General features: G+C 47.8%; 2 protein-coding genes across 2 annotated transcripts; one reads left to right on the plus strand and one right to left on the minus strand.

Annotated features, from left to right (window-relative positions):
• Positions 1-5147: 5147 nt before the first annotated feature.
• On the plus strand, positions 5148-6192 carry LOC121877992 (collagen alpha-1(I) chain-like; the record flags this gene model as incomplete). The annotated part of the gene is made up of 2 exons (XM_042383950.1): positions 5148-5466; positions 5839-6192. Coding segments are annotated over 2 exons (673 nt in total), but the record flags the coding sequence as incomplete, so codon positions are not given.
• Positions 6193-10332: 4140 nt separating this feature from the next.
• Positions 10333-11615, minus strand: LOC121877993 (basic salivary proline-rich protein 1-like; the record flags this gene model as incomplete). Its single annotated transcript, XM_042383952.1, has 2 exons — positions 10333-10819; positions 11491-11615. Coding segments are annotated over 2 exons (612 nt in total), but the record flags the coding sequence as incomplete, so codon positions are not given.
• Between the last annotated feature and the right edge of the window lie 1072 nt (positions 11616-12687).

Here is a 12687-nt window from a genome sequence, read left to right on the forward strand (position 1 = left end):
TAATATTTCCAAAAAGTCGATAATTTACTTCTCGAAATGTCGATAATTCACTTTCGAAAAGTAGATACTCCATTTCGAAAGTAGATAAATCAAATTCCTTCGGAAAGTAGATATTTCCCATTTTCTATGATACAAATTTCAGTTTTCAGATAAGTAGATAAACTAACTTCCCAGGGAGTATAGATATTTCCCATTTTCTGTGATACAAATTCCCGTTTTCTATGATAATCTACTTCGCAAAATTAGTAATATTTCAAAAATCGATAGTACTTCCCGAAAATGATAATCTACTTCTCAGTAGATACTGATTTTCGGGGAAAGTAGATAACCAACTTTCTGAAAGCAGATATTTCATTTTCTGTGATACAAATTCTGTTTCTATGATAATCTACTTCGCAAAAATTAGTAATATTTCCCAAAAAGTCGACAATTTACTTCCCGAAATGTCGATAATCTACTTTCCTTAGTAGATAAATCTACTGGAAAGTAGATAACCGTCTTCCCGGAAAGTAGATATTTCCATTTTCTATGATAAATTTCGTTTTCTGTGATAAGTAGATAACCAATCTTCCTAGGGAGTAGATATTTCCTCATTTCTTTCTGTGATACAAATTTCATAGTTTTATGATAATCTACTTTCCCTGTGCAAAATTAGGTAATATTTCAAAAAATCGATAATATACTTCCTGAAAAGTCGATAATCTACTTCTGGGTAGATATGTTCCACTTTTCGGGAAAGTGGTGATAACCAACTTTCCTGAAAGTAGATATTTCATTTTCTGTGATACAAATTTCTGTTTCTATGATAATCTACTTCGCAAAATTAGGTAATATTTCCAAAAGTCGACAATTTACTTCCCTGAAAATGTCGCATAATTCACTTCTGAAAGTAGATAGATCTTACTTTTCGGGGAAATAGATAACCAACTCTTCCCGGAAAGTAAGATATTTCCCCATTTATGATACAAATTTCCGTTTTCTGTGATAAGTAGATAAATCAACTCTTCTAGGAGTAGATATTTCCCATTTTCGTGATACAAATTTCGTTTTCTATGATAATTTACTGCAAAATTAGGTATTGATTTCCCAAAAAATCGATAATATATTTCGAAAAGTCGATAATCTACTTTCCTGGGGTGAGGTTTACTTTTCGTAGATAACCAACTTTCCCGGAAAGTAGATATTTCCTATTTTCAGATACAAATTTCGTTTATGATAACTACTGCAAAATTAGGTAATATTTCCCAAAAAGTCGACACCCATTTCCTGAAATGTCGATAATCTACTTTCCGAAAGCAGATAATCTACTTTTCGTGAAAGTAGATAACCAACTTTCCCGGAAAGTAGATATTTCTATTTTCTATGCGATACAAATTTCCTCGTTTTGTGAGATAAGTAGATAACCAACTTTCCCAGAAAGTAGATATTTCCCATTTTCTGTGATACAAATTTCCCGTTTTCTATGTTAATCTACTTCGCAAAATTAGGTAATATTTCCCAAAAAGTCGACAATTTACTTCCCCTAAAAGTCGATAATCTACTTTCCCGAAAAGTAGATAATCTACTTTTCGGGAAAGTAGATAACTAACTTTCCCGGAAAGTAGATATTTCCCATTTTCTATGATACAAATTTCCCGTTTTCTGTGATAAGTAGATAACCAACTTTCCCAGGGGAGTAGATATTTCCCATTTTCTGTGATACAAATTTCCCGTTTTCTATGATAATCTACTTCGCAAAATTAGGTAATATTTCCCAAAAAAATCGATAATATACTTCCCGAAAAGTCGATAATCTACTTTCCCAAAAAGTAGATAATCTACTTTTCGGGAAAGTAGATAACCAACTTTCCCGGAAAGTAGATATTTCCCATTTTCTGTGATACAAATTTCCCGTTTTCTATGATAATCTACTTCGCAAAATTAGGTAATATTTCCCAAAAAGTCGACAATTTACTTCCCCGAAATGTCGATAATCTACTTTCCCGAAAAGTAGATAATCTACTTTTCGGGAAAGTAGATAACCAACTTTCCCGGAAAGTAGATATTTCCCATTTTCTATGATACAAATTTCCCGTTTTCTGTGATAAGTAGATAACCAACTTTCCCAGGGGAGTAGATATTTCCCATTTTCTGTAATACAAATTTCCCGTTTTCTATGATAATCTACTTCGCAAAATTAGGTAATATTTCCCAAAAAAATCGATAATATACTTCCCGAAAAGTCGATAATCTACTTTCCCAAAAAGTAGATAATCTACTAGAAAGTAGATAACCAAATTCCTGAAAGTAGATATTTCATTTCTGTGATAAATTTCCTCTGTTTATGATAATTCATCGCAAAAATTAGTAATATTTCCCAAAAGTCGACACTTACTTCCCGAAATATTTTGATATCTACTTTCCCGAAAAGTGGATAATCTACTTTTTTCGGAAAGTAGATAACCAACTTTCCCGGAAAGTAGATATTTCCCATTTTCTATGATACAAATTCTCCTGTTTTCTGTGATAAGAGATAACCAACTTCCCAGGAGCAGATATTTCCATTTTGCAGATACAAATTTCCCGTTTCTATGATAATCTACTTTCGCAAAAATTAGGTAATATTTCCCAAAAATCGATAATATACTTCCCGAAAAGTCGATAATCTACTTTCCCAAAAAGTAGATAATCTACTTTTCGGGAAAGTAGATAACCAACTTTCCCGGAAAGTAGATATTTCCCATTTTCTGTGATACAAATTTCCCGTTTTCTATGATAATCTACTTCGCAAAATTAGGTAATATTTCCCAAAAAGTCGACAATTTACTTCCCCGAAATGTCGATAATCTACTTTCCCGAAAAGTAGATAATCTACTTTTCGGGAAAGTAGATAACCAACTTTCCCGGAAAGTAGATATTTCCCATTTTCTATGATACAAATTTCCCGTTTTCTGTGATAAGTAGATAACCAACTTTCCCAGGGAGTAGATATTTCCCATTTTCTGTGATACAAATTTCCCGTTTTCTATGATAATCTACTTCGCAAAATTAGGTAATATTTCCCAAAAAAATCGATAATATACTTCCCGAAAAGTCGATAATCTACTTTCCCAAAAAGTAGATAATCTACTTTCCCAAAAAGTAGATAATCTACTTTTCGGGAAAGTAGATAACCAACTTTCCCGGAAAGTAGATATTTCCCATTTTCTGTGATACAAATTTCCCGTTTTCTATGATAATCTACTTCGCAAAATTAGGTAATATTTCCCAAAAAAATCGATAATATACTTCCCGAAAAGTCGATAATCTACTTTCCCAAAAAGTAGATAATCTACTTTTCGGGAAAGTAGATAACCAACTTTCCCGGAAAGTAGATATTTCCTATTTTCTGTGATACAAATTTCCCGTTTTCAGATAAGTAGATAAATCAACTTTCCTAGGAGTAGATATTTCCCATTTTCTGTGATACAAATTTCCTTAAGCTTAAGTGATAATTCATTTCGCAAAATTAGAAAATATTTCCCAAAAATCGATAATCTGCTTCCCTAGGAAATGATAATCTACTTTACCGAAAGTAGATAATCTCTGGAAAAGTAGATAACCAACTTTCCCGGAAAGTAGATATTTCCCATTTTCTATGATACAAATTTCCTGTTTCTATGATAATCTACTTCTAAAAATTAGGTGTTATTTCCCAAAGTCGACAATTTACTCGAAATGTCGATAATTCATTTCCCGGTAGATATCTACTAGAAAGTAGATAACCAACTTTCCCGGAAAGTAGATATTTCCCATTTTCTATGATACAAATTTCCTGTTTTCAAGATAAGCAGATACCAACTTTCCCAGGAGTAGATATTCCCCATTTTCTGTGATACAAATTTCCCGTTTCTATGATAATCTACTTGCAAATTAGGTAATATTTCCCAAAAAATCGATAATAGAGATCGAAAGTCGATAATTCATTTTCCAAAAGCAGATAATCTACTTTCGGTGAGATAACCAACTTTCCCGGAAAGTAGATATTTCCCCATTTTCTGTGATACAAATTTCCCGTTTTCTATGATAATCTACTTCGCAAAATTAGGCACATTTCTAAAGTCGACACCCATTTCCTCGAAATGTCGATAATCTACTTTCCCGAGGGTAGATAATCTGGGCTTTTCGGGAAAGTAGGATAACCAACTTTCCTGAAAGTAGATATTTCCTATTTTCTATGATACAAATTTCCCGTTTTCTGTGATAAGTAGATAAACCAACTTTCCCAGGAGTAGATATTTCCATTTTCTGTGATACAAATTTCCCGTTTTCTATGATAATCTACTTGCAAAATTAGTAATATTTCCTGCATCGATAATGATACTCCTTTTCTTTAGAAAAAAAGTCGATACAATCTACTTTCCCAAAAGTAGATATCTACTTTCGAAAGTAGATAACCAACTTTCCCGAGCAGATATATTTCCCATTTTCTGTGATACAAATTTCCCGTTTTCTATGATAATCTACTTCGCAAAATTAGGTAATATTTCCCCAAAGTCGACACCGCCTGAAATGTCGATAATCTACTTTCCTTAGTAGATATCTACTTCGGGAAAGTAGGATAACCAACTTTCCCGGAAAGTAGATACTTCCATTTTCTATGATACAAATTTCCTCGGGGTTTTCTGTGAGATAAGTAGATAAATTAACTTTCCTAGAGTAGATATTTCCTCATTTTCAGATACAATTTCCTGTTTTCTATGATTAATCTACTGCAAAATTATAATATTTCCCAAAAATCGATAATGCTTCGAAAAGTCGATAATCACTTTACCAGTAGATAATCTACTTTTCGAATAGATAACCAACTTTCGGAAAGTAGATATTTCCATTTCATTACAAATTTCCCGTTTTCTATGATAATCTACTTCGCAAAAGGTAATATTTCCCCAAAAGTCGATAATCTGCTTCCCGAAGTCGATAATCCTACTTTACCGAAAATAGATAATCTACTTTTCGGAAAGTAGATAACCAACTTTCCCGAGTAGATATTTCCCATTTTCTATGATATAAAATTCCTTTTCTATGATAAGTAGATACAACTTTCAGAAAGTAGATATTTCCCATTTTGTGTTATACAAATTTCCCGTTTTCTATGATAATCTACTTCACAAAAATTAATATTTCAGGGGCCTGCACAGGTCAACAGTCACCCCAGGGGTTCTCCTTGAGCACAGCGCCCCCAGGGGCCCTCTCAAGCAGTGGGGCCCCAGGATCCTCCAGGGTGGGTTGCGCGCCCAGGTGCAACCCAAGGATAGCGGCGACCCCAGGGGCCCTGTCGGGGCGGTGGCACCTGCAAGAGCCCTCCTAGGGGCGGTGGCGACCACAGGGGACCTCCCAGGGTGGTGGTCCTTCGAGAGACCCTGCCAGGGGCAGTGGGGCCCCAGAGGCAGTGGCGCCCCCAGGGAACCACCCAGGGCAGTGACGCCCAGGGCCCTGGCAGGTGCGGTGACGACCCCAGGGGCCTTTCCATGAGCATTGGGCCCTTGGGGTTCAAGGGACCAGCAGCGCCCCAGGGCTCTCCGTAGGGGAAGCGACGCCTCCAGGGCTCTCCTTAGGGTCAGTGGAGCCCCAAGGGCCTCCAACTCTCTGCCTCCACACCATCCACCTCTATGCCTCCACATCCACACCCTCCTCCCTCCAACTGCACATCCCTACCCCCCACCTCCTCCACGCCCTCTAACTGCTCATCCTTCATCTCTACAACTTCCAATTCCTCCTCTACTTCCAACTCCTCTACACCCCACCTCCTGACCTTCACCTTTTCCTCCTTCCACTGCACATCCTCACTCTACCCTCCAACTCCACACCTTCCACCAGGGTATCGGCTCACCCAGTGGCTCTCCTTTACGGACCGGTGCCTCCAGGGGCTTTCCAGGAGCGGTGGCGCCAGGGGACCTCCTAGTGGCGGTGGCGCCTCGAGAACCTTCCAGGGTGGTGGCGCCCCCAGGGCCTCTTCTTAGGGGCAACGGTGCCTCCAGGGGCTATCAGGGGGGTGGCACCCCAAGTGGCTCTCCCGGGGCAGTGGGGCCTGAGGACCTTCCAGGGCAGCGCGCTCCTAGGAGCCCTCAGGACAGCAGCGTCCCCAGTAGCGGTGGTGCCCCCAGGAGCCCTGGGGGTGGTGGTGCCCCCCAAGGGCCCTGCAGGGGCGGTGGCCCCACAGGGACCTTCTAGGCAGTAGGTGCTAACAGAGCCCGCCCATGTATATAGATAGATAGAATTTAATTGACCACAAAATACTTGCTTTATGAATATAAACAATATACATTAGGGTCCATGATTAAAATCTTGAACAGTAAAACAATAAATTAAAATACAGTTAACTAACTACTGTACATACGAATACAAATAACTCAGACGTTTCACCAATAAAACTCAATTAAATATAACAATGAGTTAATGAAAAAAAAGACTAAAATATACAACTGAAATCGTTGTACATACACATGATACGAGGAAAACTATTACGTAAGTTCATTTATACTTAAACCTACAAGGCAAATATAGAATGGATGGCACTGCATACAACATCATGGCCAGGGGCGTTGGCGCACCAGGCCCTGGCATGAGTGGTGGCGCCCTCAGGGGCCATCCGAGGGCCAACAGCGCCTCCAGAGCCTCTTCATGGGCAGCTCCGCCCACAGGACTCTCCTTAGGCAGAGACGCAACAGGGGCCCTTCCAGAGGGAGTGGCGCCAAGGCCTTTCAGGGGCGGTGACGCCCCAGGAACCTCCAGGGGCAGTGGCGCTCAAGAGGGCCCTCCGAGAGGGGCCCCAGAGAAATATCAGGGATGGTGGTACCAGGGGCACGTCAAGTCGTGGTGCAGCAGGGCCCTACCAGGGACGGTGGTGGCCTAGGGACCCACCTGGGGGCAGCGACTCCCTAAGGGCCCCCCCAGAGGCAGTAGCGACCCAAGGGTCCTGTCGGCGCCTCCAAGGGCCATCGGGGACAACGACCCTTCAGGGGCCCTGTCAGAGGTGGTGGTGCTCCCAGGGAACCTCTGGGGCAACGGCGCCTCAGGGCTTCCCCAGGGGCTGCTACGCTGGGAGCTCTCCTTGGAGCAGAGACGTCCCCAGGGACCCTCCCAAGGCGGTGGTGCCACCCAGGGGCCTTTCCAGGAGGATACAAATCCACAATGGCAGCAGTGACATCAGGGACTCCAGGGCTCTCCCAGAGTGGATGGCACCCCAGGGCTTTCCATGGGCAGTAGCACCACCAGGGAACCTGGGGAGGTGGTACCCCCAGGGGCACTGCCAAGGGTCTCATGCCCCCCCGAGGGGCAACAAGGGGCCCGCTTTCTTAGGGGCAGCTACGTCCACAGAAACTCTCTAAGGGCAAAAACCAAGGGCCCTCCCAGAGGTGTGGCGCCTCCAGGAGCCTTCCAGGGCAGTGGCGCCCCAGGGAACCTCAGGACGGTGATCCCCCAGCAGCCATTCCAGGAAATAGACCTCAGGGACCCTACCAGGTGTCGGTGCCCACCGGGGACCTCCCAGGGGCGGTGGTGCTAAGGGCTCACCTTAGCAACGCCCCATGGGCCCTCTCAGAGACGATGGCGCCTGTCCCGACGCCCCAGGGCCCTCCCAAAACCGGTGGCGCTGGCAGGTGTCCCTGCCAGGTGGGGTGGAACCTCAGGGGCCACCCAAAGACAGCGAGCCCCAGCAGCACTGCCAGGTAATGGCGCCTCCAGGGGCCCTCCTCGAGACAGTGGCAACAGGGGACCTCCCAGGGATGGTGGTCCTTCAACGAACCTGCCGGGGCGATGGCACCCCAGGGGCCTTCCCAGAGGCAGTGGCGACCCCAGGGGCCTTCAGGGGTGATGCGCCCAAGGGCATCAGTGCCGTCAGGGACTTACATGGGACCTCCAAGAGGTGTGGCACCTCCAGGGATCTTTCCCGGGGTGGTGCACCAGGAACCTCACCCAGGGACGGTGGTAGGGTCCTTGCCAGATGTGCTGGCGCCCCCCGTAGAGCAGCAGCCCCAGGGCTTTCCTTAGGGACAGCTACGCCCACAAGAAACTCTCCATAGAGGCAAAACGCTCTCAGGGGCCCTCCCAGAGGGGTGGCGCCTCAGGGCCTTTCCAGGGTCGGGGCGCCCCCAGGGACTTCCCAGGGTCAGTGGTGCCCCTAGGGGCTCCTATGAGGCAGCAGAGCCTCCAGGGTCCCTCTCAGAGACGGTGGCGCCCACAGTCCCTCTCAGGTTCGGTGGCGCATCTGGGCCCTCCCAGGGACAGCAGCGACCCCAGGGGATCTCCTAGGGATGGTGGTGGGCCCAGGCCCGTCCAGAGATGGTGGTGCCGGCAGGGCCCTGCCAAGGCAGTGGTGGCTCAAGGGGCACCTGGGTTAGCACCGAGGCCTCCAAGCGGTGGCGCAGGCTGTCTCCTGCCAGGTGGGGTGGAGCCTCATGGGCCCTCCCCTAGGTGCAGTGGCGCCAACAGGGGACCTCGAGGGCCGGCCGGTGGTCCTTCAGCGACCCTGCCAGGGGCTGTGCTCCCCGGGGAACCTCCTGGGGGCGGTGGTAACAAGGAGCCCTGCCAAGGATGCTGGCGCCCCCAGGGCCTTTCATGGGGCAGCTACGCCTACAGGTTATCATTAGGGCAAATCATTCCCAGGGCCCTTCCAGAGGGTGGCGCCTCAGGGGCCTTCCAGGGGTTGTGCGCCCCAGGAACCTCTCAGGGCAGTGATGAACTCAGCGGCCATTCCAGGAATGGAACCTCCAGGGGCCCTACCAGGGTCGAGGGCGCCCCAAGGGACCTCCCAGGACGGTGGTGCCCCTAGGGGTGTACCTTGGGGCACAAGCGACCCCAGGGCCCTCTCAGAGACGGTGGCGCCCGCAGTGCCCTCTCAGGATCGGTGGCGCATTTACAGGCCATCCAGGACAAACGGCGACACCAAGGGATCTCCTAGGGATGGTGGTGCTAGGGCCTGCCAAAAGCGGTGGTGGCCCTAGAGGATCACTGGGGTCCACGATGACCCCAGGGGCCCTCCCAAGAGCCCTCACATGGGCAGTAGGGTCCCCAGGGGCCATCCCATAGACAGCGGTGCCCCAAGGATCCTTCCAGTGCAGGTGGCCCAGGGGCCCTGTCAAAGTGGTGGGACCTCAAAGGGCAACGGCCCCCCAGGTGACCTCTACAGGAACCTGGCGCCCATCAGGGCCTTCTTAGGGGTATGGACGCCCCAGGAAACCTCCCAGGGCGGTGGTGCCAGGGCCCCTCTCAAAGGCGGTGGCCTACAGGGTCCCTGCCAGGGGGTGGCACCCCTAGAGGCGGTAGCGCTTGCAGGCTAAATCACACCTTGGAAACCTATAGTTGATGAGTAATTAGCATTGAAAAATGTCAGTAAAATCTTTCAAGGATCATTTTGGCCACTAATTACTCTGCAATCGAATCGTGGACCACATATTCATAATCAGCACGCTCAGAGTACCCATACTGTGATTTTCAGCAAAATCTAATTTTGGCCTAAAACCACCAAAAATGTAAGTCTTACCTTACAAAATTTTGTGGAAATAAACTTTTTCTTAAAATTGAAATTTAGGGGTTTAACTAATTAAGTACTTTCAGAATAACACACAAACCCTAGATTACCTTGGAAACCGTATAGTTGATGAGTAATTAGCATTGGAAAATGTCAGTAAAAATCTTTCAAGGGTCATGTGGCCACTAATTACTCTGCAATCGAATCCCGGAGATAGCGGAGCCCCAGGAGCACTGCCAGGGTGGTGGCACCTCAGGGCCCTCAGGTATCGTGGCGCCCAGGGACCTCAGGGCAGTGATCCTCCTCAGAACCTGCCAGGGCAGTGCTCCAGAGGCCCTCCCAGAGGCATTGGCGACCTGCAGGACCTTCCTGGTGATGGCCCCAAGAGCCAGCGGTGCTGTCGGGACTTCCCACGGGCCTTCCCAGAGGGGTGGCGCCAGGGCCTCCCAGGGGCGGTGGCTCCCCAGGAACCTCCCAGAGGCGGTGGTGCACTCAGAGCCTGAGGCTTTGGCGCCTGAAGGACCTTGCTGGGAGTGGTGGCGCCAGGGGCCCTCCGGGGTCAACAGCGCCCCCAGTGCTATTCCTTAGGGGAAGATACGCCCAGGAACTCTTAGAACAGCAGCGCCCCAGGGATCTCCAGGGATGGCGGACACCCCAGGGCCCGTCCAGCGGTGGTTGTGTCTGCACGGGCGCTGCTAGGGAGGTGGTGGCCCCAGGAACAGCGCCCCAAAGGCCCTTCCAGGGGCGGTGGCGACCCAGGGCCCTGTCAGGAGTGGTTGACCTCCCAGGGTAACGGCGCCCCTAGGGGACCTCCACAGGGCAACAGCGCCCAGGGCCTCTTCTTAGAGGAAGAGACGCCCCAGGGAACCTCCTAGGGCGGTGGTACCCCAGAGGACATTCCAGGGCGGTGGTGTCTCTGGGGCCCCGCACATGGGCAGCAGCACCCCAGGGCCCTCCCAAGGGGTGGCGCCCACAGGGTCCTGCCAGGAGGATGGCCCTGGGGCAGTAGGCCTCCCAGGGGCCTTCCCAGGAGCGGTGGCGCCCACAGGGAACCTCCAGGGGCGGTGGTTCTCCAGGGACCTTGTCAGGGGCAGTGGCACCCCAAGGGGCCCTCCCAGTGGCAGTGGCGCCCCCAAACAGCGGTGCCCCAGGGACTTCCCAGGGCAGTGGTACCCCAGAGGCCCTCCCAGGGCGGCGGCGTTTCTAGGATCACTTGTAGGGACAGCGGCGCCCCCAGGGAATCTCCCAGGGAATGGTGCGCGCTCAGGGGCTCGTCCAAAGATGGTGGTGCCCCCAGGACCCTGCAGGGGCGGTGGTGGACCCAGGAGCCTGCACAGGGTAACAGAGCCCAGGGGCTCACTTTGGGAACAAAGCGGTGCCATCAAGGGACTTACAGTGCAGGGGTGGTGTGGAGTAGGAGGAGAGTGGAAGGATGTGCAGTCCAGGAGTGGGAGGGCGTGGAGGTGGATGGTGTGGGGGAGAGAGACGGGGGGCATGGGCGTAGGGGTTGGGAGGGTGCGGAAGGCAGGGTGTGTTGGTGGAGGAGTGTAGTTGGAGGAGGAGGTGTGGAGGTGGAGGGTGTGCAGGCAGGAGAGGTGTGGAGGTGGATGGGAGATATGGTGGTGGAGGGCATGGAGGTGGGGGTGTGGAGGTGGATGAGGGTGTAGAATGTGGAGGTGTGGAGGACAAAGGCGTGGAGGTGGATGGTGGAAAGGCGGTGGGCGGAGAGAGATGAAGGCAGTGTGTGGACGGGAAGGTGCGGAGGTGGAGGGAGGAAGGGTTGCAAAGTGTGAAGGTGGAGCAGGTATTGAATGGTGAGAGGTGTAGGGTGTAGAGACGGAGGGCATGAAAGTGGAGGCAGTGGAGGGTACGAGGTGAGGGCGTGGGTTGAAAGGTGTAAAGGTTGGGTGGTGTAGAGCAAGACAAACTGCTATCTGTAATAAAAATATATAATATAATGTTTATATAATGTACGAATTATGTTCATAGTGTAGAGTTACCTCCTCTCAGTGACAGAACCATGGAAGTACGGATGGGAATACACAGCATTTACGTTGTGCCTGCCTGATGCTGCGTCCGCCTGATGCTGTGCCGCCTGATGCTGTGCCGCCTGATGCTGTGCCGCCTATAATACGGTTGAATAAAACAGACACTGGCTGCATAGAGTATTATATTGTCAATATTGGAACAGGAGACCGGCATCCTCAACCCCCATTCTCCTTAACAGCAAACTCCCAACAGGTATCACAACTTTTGGAGAATGATTTACAAGTGAACCCCCACAAAAATAGATACCAGGGGTACTTAAAAACTAGTATGAAGTAACACCTTGGCAGCCAGTCTGAAATACTCCAATAATACTTCTAGTTAATCCTAAAATTATCACCACATGAGTGAGTTAAAACTGGTACATCTACAGCCATCAGATTATACTCTGATCCCCATTTGTATCAACGACGGTGGGTGTATTCCTACAGGTGTCAGGAAGAAACTCACGACCAAAATCTTCAGACTAAACACAGCTCTGCATCAAAAACATTTACAATCATGAAAACGATTTTTCTACCAAAATCAGTAGAAGTACAGCTTCTTGGAGAGCCTACATCCTGTTAAGAACTAAATCAAACAACATTATAAATATATATATATATATATATATATATATATATATATATATATATATATATATATATATATATATATATATATATATATATATAAATAATCAAATAACCTCAAAAGGAGCGCAATTTGTTTAGCAAAGACAACCAACAACCAAAACACAGACACAAAGTCATATACTATCACTATTATAACTCTGCGTGTTTCGGATAACTTAAAATCAGTTGGTGGAAAGCGGTGTAAAGTGAATACTATGACCCGTCCCCAATATTGAGGTCCATACGAGGCACTCGAGGGTGGGAAATACGGCCAACGTGAGCCAACAGCAGTAGTGCCTGGCAGCCGGTCAGAGCAGTTGCACGGCCACTCCCGCCCCTCACCACGCACACTCCACACATTCTACATCATCTATCACCGAACAAGTTGAAAATACTAATGGCTGTTCTCTCTATAATGTACTCACTCTCGAAAGGAAACAGCAAGATTTAATTAAAAAAGGTTTGTACTCTTCAAAATCTACTAAAAATAAAACTTTGTGTGCAATATCAGACACCGTAAGCTGAACCACAGTGAAC

The sequence above is a fragment of the Homarus americanus genome, unplaced genomic scaffold (assembly GCF_018991925.1).
Source record: "Homarus americanus isolate GMGI-L3 unplaced genomic scaffold, GMGI_Hamer_2.0 scaffold57235, whole genome shotgun sequence".
NCBI lineage: Eukaryota > Metazoa > Arthropoda > Malacostraca > Decapoda > Nephropidae > Homarus > Homarus americanus.